Here is a 16,004-nt window from a genome sequence, read left to right as displayed (position 1 = left end):
TTTGCCTTCAGTGGAGGGGAATCTGTCCATAAAAAATATTATTGGGTATATGTGGTTATACTAATCAATATAATTAGGCATTCAATTATAATAGAGCCAGGGACAGAAAGTGAAATATTCCCATTTTCCTATTACAGGAAAAGATTATCCCTTGTGGACAAAGCAGCAGACAGGGAGTGACAGCAACTCAGTAGACTGAAACCAAAAGCAGAGAAACCAAGGAAAGATGGCAGAGACACCCTCCTACCTGCCACCTGTATCTTAAAGAGCAGCTTCTCTGCTCCAGCCTCACAGGTGTACTCCCCAGCATCCTTCTTCTCCACGCTGTCCAGCACCAGCTGTCGGCTCTTGCCCTTTGACTCCACGTGGATCTTCTTGCTGGAGCTCAGCAGCTTGCCGTCCTTGTACCACTTCACCTCAGTCTGAGTGTCCGACACCTCACAGCTCAGAGTGGCTTTCTGGGAGAGAGTGGCTTTCACCTCCTTCTGAACGGACTCCTTGTTTGCAAATGCAGCCTGGGTTTCTGAGGGGAGAGTGGTGGAGTGGGCAGGTACATTATCACTAACCTGCAGTTCTGTGAAACTCAGTATCCCAACATCCCAAAAACAGACAGTGTTCTGGACTGGACAGACATGGGGAGGAGATGGAGTCCCAGAGAGACTAAACTACATCTCCATCAAACATACAGGACTGACATTAAACAGTGATGGGAACAGTGGCACAGAGGGTACAGATACGACTGATACCAATTCCAAACATATGGAAACATACAAAGATACTTCCAAAGGAGGACATAGAAACGTCTGACCAACAACACAGTGGAAGGACAGTCTTTGCTTCCAGCAGTGACATAAGAGCTGGTCAACGAATGTGGGTGAGTAACAGACTTGCCAAAAATAACTAAAGAGGTCTGAATTCTGAAAAAAGACCTTATGGAGATTCCTTACAGCAAGATTGTTTGAAGGTACAATTTCACACTGATTCACAGAAGAATCTCTTGTGAATCAGCACTATTTGAAAATTGGGCCCTCAACAGTTGACTTCCTTTCCATAGCTATTACAAGTTTAAATAGGTTACTTGGGCTTGTCAAAGCTTGTTGAGTCTAGTACTGATGGCTCAAGTTTCCCGTGCTATGTTAAATGAAGTCATCATCAAAAGAAGCTGAATAACTTCTTTAAATTGCTATTGTTATTTTTTCTGTTATATTTTTCATTTGTCAGTTTCTCTTTTCTGATAGTCACCCATGTTTTGGTTGGGTGTGAAAGGGAGTTTTAGTGATGACAGAAATGTATAACTATAACTTCACTAATTACTTAAAACTATTTGATAACACACCTATTACTATCTCTAAAAAGTATTTTTTGCTCAGTGCACCAAGAAACATTTCTTGTTTAAAGGGTTACATGTACATACTGGGGCTATAAATGCATTTCCATAGGATCATGGCTATTTCCCTTACCCTTGATGTTCACATTGAATGTTATCTCATCATCAGGTAGTTTGAACGAGTATGCGCCTGTATCACTGGCTTTCACGTTCTTCAGAATCAGCTTCCTGGTTGTGCCGTCCACTTCCATGACAGCGTCCGCTCCCAGCTTCACTTCCTGTCCTTTCTTGAACCACTTGCCCTGGGCACTAGCATGGTTCACCTCACAGGACAAGATCACTGTCTCTCCACTGGCGGAGGAGAACTCTGTCTTTGTCACCGTCTTCTTCACAAATGTTGACTTTGTTTCTAAAGGACACAGGAATTGCGCCAGGAAATCATGAGTATAGGCCTTTTGCCTGGGCTCTCTCAGGAGTCAATGGAAAGAAGGCTAACATCCTGAAGCAGTCTGGTGTGACAACACTGACTCAAACAGGGACAGGTGATTATGCACAAAACATGACTGTACAAAAACCAGGTTTCCAGAACTATCATTTGGTTCTGATTTTAAAAAGTGGTAGACGAGAAACAGAAATGTAACAATCAGTTACACGGACAACACACTGTAACATATCACTAAACAGTGGACAGTTCCAAAGAACAAGAAACAATTCTTGCAAAGATATCTGGTTATATATTCTGATATTTGCAGAATTTGAGTCCCATCTGTAAGGTCCGCAGCTGCAGACTTTCTGCGCACCAAGAGATAGGATTGGCTTTCTGAGCCAAAGACCCAGGTTCCACACTAAGGAAAGCAATGGAAATCTTGTTTTGGCTCTAGGGATTCAGACAACCCCCTGTAAACGTTCATGTCCTCATTCATTCTTCTGAACTATTCTTCTGAATATGATTTGTCCTGATTTTTGTCATCGATTCGCTCTACAACTTACAGTATATTAAAGAGAATTGCTATCTGTTGTATATGGGAATTAAACGCTTTAAATTTTGGAAATTAAACATAATGCACTGCATAATTCCTCCTGTGGAGCTCCAAAGTGGTTCAGCTGGCAGAATTTGGACCACGGCCAGTCTGGCTGTCCCTCAGTTGCATAAATAGGAAGAGAAAGGCCTGAAAATACCCTGCTCCCTTTTTTCCGTCTGTCGTCATGCTCACCCTTAACCACGACGTGGAATGTCAGTTTGTCCTCTGCCGTCTCGCAGCTGTACTGGCCCTCGTCGCTCTTCTTCGCATTCTTGATGACCAGCTTTCGCAGCGTGCCCTGTGATATGAAGGAGGTCCTCTGGTCCTCCCTGATCTCCATGTGATCCTTCTTCCACACCACCGCCGTGCTGGCGGACGACACCTCGCAACTCAACTCCAGGTCTCCCGAGAGCCGGGATGTTATCCCGGTGGTGCCCTTGGGCCTGCTCACAAACTTGCCCGGCACCTCTGGTGGACAAAAGCAAGGCACCATGCCGCTGCTGTTCTACTGTGCAGTTTCCCAAACCTGCCTACCAGGACCTGTCTATTTAGAATGCTATTCAGTAAGCTTTAATAATTTTAAGGAAATGCCATTTTTCCTGTGGCACTTTGTACGCATTTTCTTTGTTCAATTCAGCGGGGACCAAAAGGAAAATGACATAAGAGAAATGATAACAGGCACTCTCCCTAAAATAATTAAATTCAGCAGAAATTCTGCCCCAAGAGAATGCACTCTAGATATATTTTAATTTTTTTTTTTTCAACATTCAATTTAATTCAACATTTCAACTCTTTCACACATAACTGAATCTAATTACATCAACAGTCTACCATCTGGTTTGATATTATTTATTAACAATGATAAGATATTTGTGCACAACTGTATGAAATATAAATGTTTTCGTTTTTAAGATGGTCCACTTAAGAAGCGTATTAAAGAGACGAAAGCAACAGAACCAACACCATGGATGTACTGCTAAGGCTTTTAGAGTTTTGTGTATTTCTTATTATTAATATTGCCAATCAGCCTCTGAGAAGCCGTCTCCCTAAGTGCATGTGTGTGTGTGTATGTGTGTGTGTGTGTGTGTGTGTGTGTGTGTGTGCGCGTATACTTGTATTGGTCTGTGTGTGTGCGTGTATGTGTGGAGGGCTGGATCCTTGTTTCATGCAATTGACTCAGACACCTGCTGCCTTCCCTCAAACACAGCTTCTCTTGCTACATATGTCAGCTGGTGTGAGAGGCTTTCCACACCCAGTAGGTCAGAGGCCACCCTTATCCCCCTGTGTTTGCTTTTGCCTGTGTAGTGACCCTAGCTGAAGTAAAAATACTTTATTATACATGATTTGCTCAGAAGCCAGAATGTTGTTTGCTTGGTAACCTTTCCTTCATCGCTTTCAATCATCGAGTGCAATTTACTTTTTACAGCATCATTGCACACCCCGTGCAATAATTACATGATTTCCCAGGACAAAATGAATAATCATATACACATGAAATCTTTTAAGAGCTGTTGGAGGCAAGTCTGACTTTTGCTGCAGTCATATAGTAAGTAAAACTGTTTCACCACTGTTGTGTGAAATAGCATTCTTTTTAGACTCACTCACTCAGACTAACTTCTGGGAATGTGCAACACAATTAATAAAACCTGGATCAAAGTGCAAAATATCATTGTTTCACTTTTGCTCTAAAAACTACAGCAGAGATCACAGTAGACAACAAATGACATCCCAGTAGACAACAAATGATGTTACTTTCCAGTTTTTATCCAATGCTTTTCGATCCAAATTTAAATGCATGCCATTCCTACCAAGAACACATATCAAGTATGCTTCAAACTGAACTGTAATGTGTAATGAAACTTTCTTACAACTGGATGTCATGGTATTGACTGAAACTGTCATAAATGTTGAAATATTAATGCGATTTTTTTGTTTGATTATACAGTTGCATTAATAGTCAGACATATCTTCTGTAAATACAAGTGAAATTGCTAAGCCTAATGCTTTATGAGGATTTACGTAGTGACGTGCACCTCCTCCGACCTGCATGGCTTGTGTGACCCCGAGCAGTGACAGTGGTACTGTACCTTTGAGAGCGAGCTGCAGTGATAGGCGGTCGCCATCGCAGACGCACTCGTAGACACCCACGTCCTCCTCCGTCACGTTATGCACTATTAGGATCCGCTTGCGGTCCGTGCTCACGCTCTCGTACTTCTTGCCCAACCGCAGCTCCCGGCCGTCTTTCATCCAGATCACCTGTGACCACAACCGTGAAAAAAGTAACTGCTACTGTGTATGAACAGCCAGAATGGTCCAAATCAATCCAATTTATTGGATGTTGTATGAGACTGCTGCAACAAAAAATCAAGGGATAAAATAAAGTATGTGAAAATATAAAATCAGTATAATGAAAAATGCTAATATATGTCTGTTGCTAATAACTTTATTCAACAAGGTTGCTTACCTCCCCTCTACATGGTTTAAAATAACATCACTCAGATGAATTTGTGCAACAGAAGCTTGTCAGATATACACATACATTGATATACTATGCACAGTGAAGAGAGGAAAGAGGTTTGCAACTATGCCATTAAATTAATTGCAAAAGAAGGCACTGTATTATTTTACAATTTTTCAAAAACAGTAAACCTTCAATATAGTGAACAGCAAAATGTCAAATTTAAATAAAGCAAATTATAATCAGACAATAGTTGTTGCTGTAATTGTAGCCGCAATACTTTGCAAATTGCAGGAAAATTGCAATTTGCTATGAAAAAATGTAGCGATAGGTGAAATATAATGTAATATAGGCTATCCAAACAGGACTAATGGTGGGATGTATTGTTCGTGGTACTGTGGGATTTGTCACATTATGTGACAGAAAAGAAGAAAAGGAATAGAGAAAGTAGTAAGTTCATAATTGTCCAAGTCTAGCCATTCATTGTGAGCCCTTATGAATTTGGATAGTTCTGGGATGGTTAAGATTAGACGATACAAAGGTGTCTGTAAAAAGTCAGACCTCGTGGTTATTTCTACAGGGCACCCCAAAATGACTAAACTTGCTGTATAGGGTATGGGGTCAGTCTACTGAATAGCCTACAGTGGGTGGGGATAAAAAAAAAGAAAATAAAAACCTCATTCAGATAAGCTATTGGCCTTCAGCCCTTGCCAGCTGAACCCATGCCAGCGGACATCTCCCTTTACCCACCGAGATCTTGGCGTCTGATACTTCTGCCTGTAGCTGGGCAGAGGAGTGTGCAATGCAGCTCACCACCTCCGTCTGCGCAGATTTGTTGATGAACCCTATCGGGGCAGCTGGGAATTAAAAAAGGCACTTTTAGCACGGCAGGTACTATAATTGCTTTTTCAAAAGTTCTTTGTAGAATACACTGGAACACTGACCAAACCGGTTTGTGGTGATATATGTATTTCCCTATCAGTGTTTTCATTATTAGTTTTTAGTGTGTTCTTCTGGAGACGCTACATACTGGATCTCACATGGTTAATGCCCGTTTCCATGCATTACAGTAAAATGAAATGCAATGCATTGGTACTGTTCAATGCTACTTATTTGATACATCTGCAGGGTAAAGTATTAACTATAGCCAGGTGTTAGCATTATGCATGCCATGTGGATCACTTCCTCAGAACACAACTAGTGCATCTGTGCTCCCAGTGGAGGTTATTAGGGCTCATGCAGTCCTCCTGTACCCCCTGGGGCCAGTCTGCTTACCCTTCACGCTGAGGGTGCAGGTGCTCTCCGAGCCCCCTCCCACGAACTTGATCTCGGCCCCGTTCAGCTCCTCGCGGGTCTCACGGATGACCAGCGTGTGGGTGTTCTTGTTACGTGTGATGAGGTAGTCCGCGCCGCTGCGCAGGACTCGGCCGTTCAGCGACCAGGAGCCCGAGCAGACGGCCGACAGCTCCACGGTAAAGGATGCCTCCTCGCCCACTGTGGCGGTGCTGTTCACCAGGCCGCATGTCACCTCTCCAGCAGGCTCTGGGGGGAAGGAGACCACAGAGGGAATACAGTCAAAGGGCTGCAAGAACCACAGCTGTAACACAGCTAAGAGTGACGCAGGTCTAGCATGGACTAAACATTTCCTGAATCAAGTATCATAGCATGTCATACAAATGTCAATGAGCTTGTCTGAGCAAGTTCCAATTACAAGTTTAAGCATTTGGAAAGGGGTTGGATAAATGACCTTGTGCATGTTGTTGGAGTAAATTTAGAGCAGTGTGTGTTGTGTTGGAGAATGCACAGAGTGGTAACATGGTGTGTGCGGTTTTAGAGAATACACATGGCTGTGGTGCAGTATGCATTCCATTCGTTAATTTGATGACTTTCTGTGCTAGGACAGGCAAGTGGCAACATGGTTCTGAAACTCACCAAGGAAGAAGGTTCCAGGCACCTCCAGGCTGGGGCTCTGGCCGAAGTCGTTGAGGGCGGTGATGCGGAACTGGTAGCTGGCCTCTTCAGTGAGGTTGCAGACCGTGAACTCTGTGCAGGACACGCTCACAGTGCTGTGGCACCTCACCCAGGTCTGAGCGCCCAACTTCCTCCGCTCCACAATGTAGCCCGAGATGGGTACGGGCCGGTCGGTGTCCGGGGGCGACCAGCACAGTGTCAGCGAGGAGCTGGTCTTGTTCCGCACCACAGGATCGACTGGGGGGTCTGGGGGGTGCTTTCTTGGGGCTATAGCACAGGAGGGAAATGCTGAGTCATACACCGTTGGCCAGCATATGGTGCAGTGCTTAAAGAACAGAGGGTTACGGGGTCAGGTCCGAGTTGGGTTTGAGAGTTGGACAGTGCTGCTGTAACTCACCTCAGTTGCTCCAACTAAAACAACAGCCATGTCAGTTCATTACAATTTGTGCAGTTCAGTTCTAAAACTGAACACATTATAAGCTGCCTTTGATAAGGAGATACACAAGCAAGCAAATATGCTTTGTACCCCCTGGAGGTCTGGAGGCCTTGACTTGACTATTTTTAAGGAAATGGTAATAGATATCAGCCATCATTTTTATGCTATTTGTCTGATCTGATTTATTTACATAAATTACCCAAGACGTCCCTTGCTTCTCTGTGAGACTGGTTCAGAACCCTCTTTCCTTTCAGCTTTCTAGGTCTTTGGCTCTGGCCCAGTCTCATCTCTTTTTAATCACACATTGCATGGGAATGGTAAGTATAGTTGCCTGTAACTGTACACTGGGTGCAAAGACATACCAGACTTAAACACATCCTTATCTAGGAGGCTCCTGGTGCAGACATTCCTGCAAATATCCAGGAGCCACTCCATGCTTGCAGGAATAAGGTGGGACTAATCAGATACTGTACAGGCTTGGGCTAGGCATGTAAAATAGATGTCTCTTATTTCAACACTATATACTTAGAGCATATGCACGTATGCTAGCACATGCTATACAACCTCATCAGTGTCATTAATACTGTGCACTGTGTTGCACTTGTTATGCACTACAGTAAATGTGTTGACACGTAAAGACAGCAAAGCAACCAACTATTAGCCTGAATTAAGAAGTAAAGCTCTCTCAATTGTGAATTCACACACTGCATTAACATTTTCATACCCTGCATCTAACCACTTGTGGATACTGATTTATGGATGCATCAGCCATTCTAAATTCCCAAACCAACTATCATCTGCCAAGCCTTCCAGGCCAATTACAATATCAACATTTTGTGGTCAGTGTGAATATACTGCTAAAAGGAAGGTCAACGTCAGTACTAGGAAGATTGACAGGTATGAAGAGCTTAAACCTTTGCGGGGGGAAAACATTATCTATTTTATTGTTCCATTCCTGAAGATTGAAATTCCAGTGCAGAATAGCAAGTAGGGGCTTTCCTTCTATTTCAGTCACAGGTCGATAAGAAAAGCTCTCTGAAATCTGATGCTCATCTCCCATTCATTGGTAATTTTGCTTGTCACACCCACCTCAGGGGAAAGCATAGAAACACTAAAGGAATGATAAACTAATGAAGCACATGCTATTGACTTGACAGACTATGACCAAATCTAAACTCTAAATGTTCCAGGCATTTGACATCCGTTGAATTAAATACATTTAATTCTGAACCCGGGTAACATTTCAACAAAGCTGCCATTGACTAAATTTATCCATATTATACAATAGGACCAGTGATGTGTGCATCTTTTGCCAGTGCACAATAATTTCACCATTCCCATACCCAAGAACATCAAATTAACATGCAAAAGTGTGGAAAGTGTGTGTTCCCTCACCAGTGACGGTGAACCGAGTGGATGTCTTGCAGTCCCCGGCCACGAAGGCGATCTCCCCAGAGTCTTCAGCGCGGCAGTCACGGATGGTGAGGGTGTACTGGCGGCCTGAGAACATGATGCATATGCGGGCTTCCTCCTTCAGCCTCTCGCCGTTCCTGGTCCAGTAGGCCCCCTCGCACGGCTGCTCCAGCTCAACACAGAAGATGACCGTGTCGCTCACCGGCACAACTGTCTTCCGCGGGAGCTTCTTGGTGATGTTGCCTGTGGGCCAAGGACACGGGTCAAACCGGGCCACAAACATCTAGACGCCTATCCCCCAAAGCCACACACACCAAACAGCCCAACCCTCAGAGCCACACATACCTAATGGCTTATCCTTTAGAGGCACACAAACCTAGCTGCCTGTCCACCGGAACCACACAGACCTCAACACCAGTCCACCGGAACCGCAACATCACCTCAACAAGGTGAAAACACTGGCAGAAAGTCATGTGGTTACCGGGCCCAATCTGTGGTGAGGCTGTGCATTTATACATTTTGCTTATATTTTGAATACCCTGTTCTCTCCTTACGAGAAGAAGTACAGGCACAAGAAGGGACCCAAAACTGATGGGAGGTGTGTGTTTCCAAAAATGTTGTGTTTTGTATTATTATTCAGAAAAGAAAAAGAAAGCCATAGCCTGTTTATTCAGTTTGTTTGATAACTGAAAGTATGAAATATACTTATCTAAGTTTTGACCCAATGGTTTCTACCTTTCTACCTTTGGCTGGAGGTTCTCTCTTTTTCCCACAACTTCTGTGATTAACAGTTGCAACACACTGACTTAACCAGCATACACACTGCTCCTATGTGGCCAGAGTTTGAGATCTTTATATGACAAAATCACATGTAAATTAGCTACAGTAACCAGTTAAACTCAACACCACTCAAGGAACTCTGCTCCAACTGTATGGACTATCTGACAGCAGGCCTCGGAGAGTGCGGTAGCGTGTGGTACCTAGGACGGTGAGCTCGGCCACGGTGCGGCTGCCCTCCTTCATCTCGCAGATGTAGACCGCGTCGTCGTTGGTGGTGACGTTGCGGATGGTGAGGCGGCGCAGGGTGCCCTCCTCCTCGATGCCGTACTTGGCGCTCTGCTCCAGCCGTGTCTCCTCCATGTACCAGCTGGCCTTGGTGGCAGGGACGGGCACCTCGCACGATAGCATGGCCGTCTCCTTCTCCCGCACCTCCACATCCTGCAGCTTCGTCCTGAACGGCACCTTGGGCTCTGGTGGTCAATCCAGACAAAAACAAACGGTCAATTGATCGAGCAGTCAATCCGTGTACCTGCAAATCAATCAAACAGTCAAAACAGGTCATCCAAGCATTTATGGTTGAAGGTTTAAACTGCCACTTGGCTTCAAAGAAACGTCTCTGAACAAAGTAGGTCAAATTACATTTTGCCGTCGTTATATTACTTCGTATTCGTCCTTGTTATGCCTCAGAATACAAGATACATAACACGTATTTTGTTTCCAGTGAATGTTATTTAAACTTTATTTAAAAATGTGTTGCTTTATTATGTATTTATGCTATTGTGTTTCTTGGACGATCAGACTGCGCAGTTAGGCTTTGATAAGCATTGCAGCTGCAAGGTCTCTATTAACCTTTAATATTTCCAATTGCAATAGTTACATCTGTGCGGGATTTTACAAAAATAACCGCTGTTGGTGAGAGACTGATGTACTACAGCGCAAAGAACTGTGCTAGCAGGAAATCACTAATTGTGTTTCCAAAAGTTTGTAAACAAATATTGCAGTTAAGATTGGCCAGGGCCACCCCCAGAGACAAATGTCACACCCTGTAACAGGAGACCTTCATTCCATCTGGTGGGACACTTCCCAGAGCCTATAAATTCTCCCTACAGTCCTGAAAAAATCCATATAACAAGAAGACAACATTTGCTTTGCAAAGAAAGCAAATATTTAAAGCAAGCACTGTCTTGCCTTGGGCTGTTACTTCTATTAAATACTTTGCACTCATTTTCAATGATACATACATATTGTATAAGTATAATTTTTCAGTAGCCCTCATTTTCTTCAGTCTTCTTCAGCCATCAGAGTGACAAGCTCTTCTTCAAAAGCAATATAATTATGCACCTCTTTAAGTGTTTCCAAATACTAGCCATAAACAGTTACAGCAGAAGCTCCATATATTTCTTATGGCAAATGAAGACATGGTTAGCCATATCCTCTATTTCATATTAAAAAGTGTATGAGAATCCATAACATCATTTCCCCCCTAAAGCAGGGAGTTAAACCTGACCCTGGGATCAAAGGTAAACTGAATATATGGACAGCAAAAATGTACAATGTCTTTTAAGTGTTTTCGGATTATTTTAAGACTGTCCAATTCATTCTGAAAGCCTGAACTGCACAATCACTTACAACTAAACATACTACCTTAATAGTGTTAAATGTAGCATTTCATAATGGCAAAAATATATTTTGAGAGCAAATATATTTTACTGGTGGTGATAGTAAGACAGTAAATGCACTCTGATTATTAATAACAAGATTGTTTCATGACCCAGTACAAGCATTTTGGGTTCCACACTAAAATAACCAATGCTGTCCAGTATAGTAATGACTGCTCATCAGGTTACATGAAAAGCAGTTATTTTTAACATACCTCTCCTGTAACCCAGGACAACCATGCCAAGCAATCCAAACATCACTGTTCTGAATCTAAACAGCTATTGTTATTTCACTTTCTGGGCTATACAAAGATGGCCAAGCCACATTTTTAAATAAAACCATGCACAGAAAAACACACTGTGCTCATAATGTTGATGTTTGATCTGCAACTGAACTCCATCCTGTCGAACCAATGGAAAGTCATCAAAGTTCTGCCACCAGGAAGCAAGCAACCGCTGGCCATCACACCATCTGCGAACAACTCATCATGGGCAGAAAATAGCTGAAACACGACACCACCCTCCATTCCTGCGACAACATTACACCAGGCTGGGCAAAGCCGACGTGAGAGTGTCAGGTACAGCACGTTTCCTAGTTTTGCTCTGTTTACTGTGTAAAGCTTTGGATCACATTTACTTTTTTATTCCAAGTGAACATGGAGTGAAAGCTCAAATGTTGTTGACAAACAGACCAGTTAGATCTGAACTGGCAAACTGCTTGTGGGGGCTGAAGATTGCTTATGTTTGACATGACCTTTTTATGGGACCAATTAAATATGCGTGTCTGCTTGTGTGTGTGTGTGTGTGTGTGTGTGTGCGTGTGTGTGTGTGTGTGTGTGTGTGTGTGAGAGAGAGAGAGAGAGAGCATGAAACAAGAGCCTATGTGTACAATCACAAATCATGAATGAAAATCTACATTTACCCCTGTGACTATGAAAAACTCCATTCTTTTTCATCATAAAATCTCTTCATGAACATGGCATGGCTGCATGCTGCATGAAGCCCCTCCACTTGTCTCCATCTTCGACTTGCTGCATTTTCACTCGGACAGCTACACCTAGCCCCCATCTGAGGGTTATCCTTTGAAGAGGGGCAAGCTCGACAGCAATGCCGCCCTGAATGGCCGAGAGGCTGAAGCTATATTTAAACAAATGTATGTTAGCACTAGCATACACGCAGAGGTAGGAAAGAGTTCATCTGAGTTGCTCTTGATTATCAGATTTCTGTAAACTGCCTTTGCCCTTTAGGTCTTCTATGACCCTTTCTTTATTTTCTTGGCCTTTGGAGTTAATATCTGTTTTCTGTGTGAATACATTAGAAATACTAATTACAACTGCATCAACTAACTGAACTTTCATAGTTAATTTTTGGAATTTCATGCATTAACGCAGATGAGCAGTCTCACTAAAATGTCGTAAAGAGAACTTATAAATCATGGGGCAACAGCAGCCTATCATGGCATGAGCAATTACAATCTCGACAAAGTAATTCATCAGGATGACATCGAGCCAGTTCCTCACACTACCATCTGATCAGGTTGCCAAACTGCTTCTATTAATATTTTATGAGAGAAGGCATATAAATGCAAGACGCTAACATCTTCACTACCTTCAACAATATGAACATCCCTTCATATAAATAAATGCTAATGCCAACCGAAGTGGAATAATTTAGACCTGTCTTTTGTGTACATTTGTTTATGATCATGTGCTGTCCTTTAACAACCAGTGAAATGTTTTGATGTAAAACGATAATTCAGTCAATCTGTCATTAACCTTTTTACACAGTAATGGAATTTGTATTTGAAAATCACTGAACTATTTGTAACTGTTTCTTCCACAAGGGTATATTAAGGCGATACCAGCCTGGGTTAATTAGAATATGAGCAGCAAGTAAATTGGATTTCTATAAGTGCTTAAAGCAAAATGCAGAATGCTATGGTTATCACTTGCTATTGGCTCATTAGCTGTATTGAAGGTCACCAAAGAAAGCTGAACCTGCTGCTGTGCACTGCTAGAAAAATCTCATTTAAAACAATTATGAGGATCAGCAATGGAGAACGCTTCAAAAATTAGCACCAGGGTCTCAGGTGTGCACACCTATAACAGTGTAACTGAACAATATCTTTGTGATTAGTCAGCAGTAACACGCTGAATAGTTGCGGTGATTACCAATGCCTGAAAAACAATGGGCTAAACATCTCTTTCTCTCTCTCTCTCTCTCACACACACACACACACACACACACACACACACACACACACACACACACACACACAACACACTCTGTTCTTTAATTAATTCATAAAAGCTGTAACAGTTTCAAGTAAAAAATAGATCATATCAACTAAGTTCATACCTCTTTCAAGTTACTTCTTTCAGGTTGTTATGCTTATTCCCCTGTTGGCCTCATCTACAAACTGCCAACCCACCTGATAGCTTTACCATTCACATGGCACAAAACCTAAAACAAATCTAACTATTCTGGCAGATGGATATTTCTTGTCCATGCTCTCCAAAGCACCCTTGCAACACTCTCTTAAGGAACCTCACCTTTGACGATGACCAACACTGCACTGTAGGTCTGCCCGGCCAAGTTGGAGGCATTACAGGTGTAGAGGCCATTGTCACTCTGCTTGCAGTAGAGGACTTTGAGGATGAAGTTCTCCTCCTGGTCTTCGTACATGACGTGCCTGCGGCCCTCAACAATGTTGCTCCCATCCTTCCTCCAGATGATGTGGGGCTTGGGCCGGCCGGTGACAAAGCAGCTGAGCTTGGCGTGCTTGCCTTCCGTCACTGTACATGTGCGGGTGAAGACACCTTTGGGCAGCTTCCTGGCCAGGGTGGCCATGCGGTCGTGGTCCTGGGCCAGGCTGAGCCCCAGGGTGCTCAGCCCCTCGGGGGTCTTGGAGATGGCGGAGGAGGCGGAGGAGGAGATGACCTCCGCCGCGCGATAGATGGTGATGTCCTTGCGCATCTCCTCCTTGCGCTTCTGGAGGTGGGAGAGGAGGGAGGTGCTCTTGTCTGCGTTGGCTAGGTGACGGGAGTCCTGGAGCTCCACCACCAGGGCGGCAGCGGCCTGGGAGCGGCCCGCCGAGTTCTGGGCCCGGCAGGTGTACGTGCCGCTGTCCAGGCTGCGTACGCACTTGATCCTCAGGGAGCTGCCCTCGCTGTCGGAGGTAATCTTGATGCGGTTGGACTCGCCCACGTAGCGGCCATCCTTTTCCCACTCAAAGTTGGCGTCGGGATGGGCCGAAACCCGGCACTGGAAGGTGACGTCTTCCCCAAGGCCAACCCGGGTAGAGACGGGCCTGGCCAAGAACACAGGCGCCCGCTCCGCCATCTCCGCCGGCAGGCCCACCTTGAGGGTGACGGCAGCGTACGCCTCACCAACGGGGTTCTTGGCTCGGCACATGTACTGCCCGCTGTCCTCCAGGGTCAGGTCGTAGATGGTCAAGCGGTACACGTCCCCGTCCTCCACCATCTTGAAGCGCCCCCCGGAGGTGAGCCGCAGTTTCTCTTTCTCCCAGGTGACCGCCGGCACCGGGTTGCCCACGATCGTGCAGCTGAGTGTGGCATCTCGGCCGACGCACACCGCAAAGGCCTTGGGCCGCGTCAGGAACCGCGGGGCTCCACCAAACAGGTCCTGGTCCATCTCTGGTTCCTGCCACAGAAAACACTTCACATCACTAAAAGAATTACTGTCAGGTCCCTCAGACAATGCACATTTAAACAATAAAAGAGGATCCCCATGAAATGGAAAACTCCACTGAAAAAACACAAGTTAATTCAATTAATGGTTCAATTAGGTTAAGTAATTTGCTGATACAGTAAAACCAACATAGACAGCAGACCTCCCAGAGCTGCTGCCAATATCTTTTGACCTCAGGATTTTCTCAGTTTGTTTGCTTCCATAAGTGATTAAATCACCACAATCTTTTTAAACCTCAACAAACAACATTATGGATATTTAGCTGCCTGCCTGGCTTGACACATGATGCAGCTGTTATTATTGCAACACTTGTGCCTCTTGCAGCTGGGCTTCAAAGCAATGTGCTTATGAAGCTCTTTTGAATATTACAACACTGTATATGATAGGATCTCTTGGCAGTAGTTATACACAAAAAGTGTTCTCATTGGCATTGGCCATGTATATATTTTCCATTGCACTGATATTTTTGAAGCTGTGATCTTCAGAAGTAATGACCTTCATCTTCCCATCAACACCAGCTAGACTGGCACCAATGGTAAAGGTTGTCAGGGATGAAGCTTTAGCAGTGTCTAGCGCACGGCGTAAACCGTTTCGAGTTGTGGTAGAGTTTTGGCACCAGCACTATTTGAGGCTCTCACCTTAGGTGCCCCGAGGTAGCAACACAATGTGACACAACCACAGCATTTGGACTCGCACCAGGTAACAAGAGAACGAAATGTAAAACACGGAACAAAAATGTTAAAACGACTGCTCCGGAGTTGGCCAAGCGGCCCCGTCTGTAATCCAATTATCCAATGACCTTTCTGCTGCTAAATGTGAGAGGGCTTTCGCCATCCTTGCGAAATGCAGACTGGGAGCTTGGACCCCGGTGGCCATGAGGGCTGAAGATTAGCACCTTCTAACAGGGCTGGAATCTGATGCCACCACCCCCGAGGGGAGACCAATACTCCAGGGAACCAGACTTTTCTGGATTGGTGTCAAGAGCATGACTGGAAAACACCAACACAAGGCTGTTGGTGTGGCTTTAGAATGGCAAAGCAGTAATGGAATTAGCCTTGTGATGTATTCAGGAGGTTGCAGGTTCAAATTCAACAACCGATATACCTGTAATTAAGGCATATAAACCTTGATTCAGTAAGCATTCAGCAGATAATATGCAAAAATTAATATATGCAAGCGGCCTTCACTGAGGGCATCTGCTAAAAATAAACAATATAAACACTTTACT

At 44.2% G+C, this 16,004-nt stretch overlaps 1 protein-coding gene across 10 annotated transcripts in view; it reads right to left on the bottom strand.

Moving 5' to 3' along the window:
- obscnb (obscurin, cytoskeletal calmodulin and titin-interacting RhoGEF b) overlaps positions 1-16,004 on the bottom strand; it is a 93,500-nt gene that overhangs the window by 70,743 nt on the left and 6,753 nt on the right. For all 10 annotated transcript variants that reach the window (XM_036518790.1, XM_036518797.1, XM_036518796.1 and 7 more), the window contains exons 2-11: positions 13,618-14,728; positions 9,608-9,877; positions 8,610-8,870; positions 6,740-7,045; positions 6,083-6,349; positions 5,558-5,664; positions 4,437-4,605; positions 2,542-2,817; positions 1,461-1,736; positions 248-523 (exon numbers count right to left, since the gene is read on the bottom strand). In XM_036518790.1, the coding sequence (XP_036374683.1) occupies positions 248-523; positions 1,461-1,736; positions 2,542-2,817; positions 4,437-4,605; positions 5,558-5,664; positions 6,083-6,349; positions 6,740-7,045; positions 8,610-8,870; positions 9,608-9,877; positions 13,618-14,719 (3,310 nt within the window). In that variant the 5' untranslated portion in view covers positions 14,720-14,728. The remainder of the gene's footprint in view (positions 1-247; positions 524-1,460; positions 1,737-2,541; positions 2,818-4,436; positions 4,606-5,557; positions 5,665-6,082; positions 6,350-6,739; positions 7,046-8,609; positions 8,871-9,607; positions 9,878-13,617; positions 14,729-16,004) is intronic.

Source organism: Megalops cyprinoides, chromosome 24 (assembly GCF_013368585.1).
Source record: "Megalops cyprinoides isolate fMegCyp1 chromosome 24, fMegCyp1.pri, whole genome shotgun sequence".
In the NCBI taxonomy this organism is placed as follows: Eukaryota; Metazoa; Chordata; class Actinopteri; order Elopiformes; family Megalopidae; genus Megalops; species Megalops cyprinoides.
Note: the sequence above shows the minus strand (reverse complement) of the source record. Positions and strands in the feature narration are given on the sequence as shown.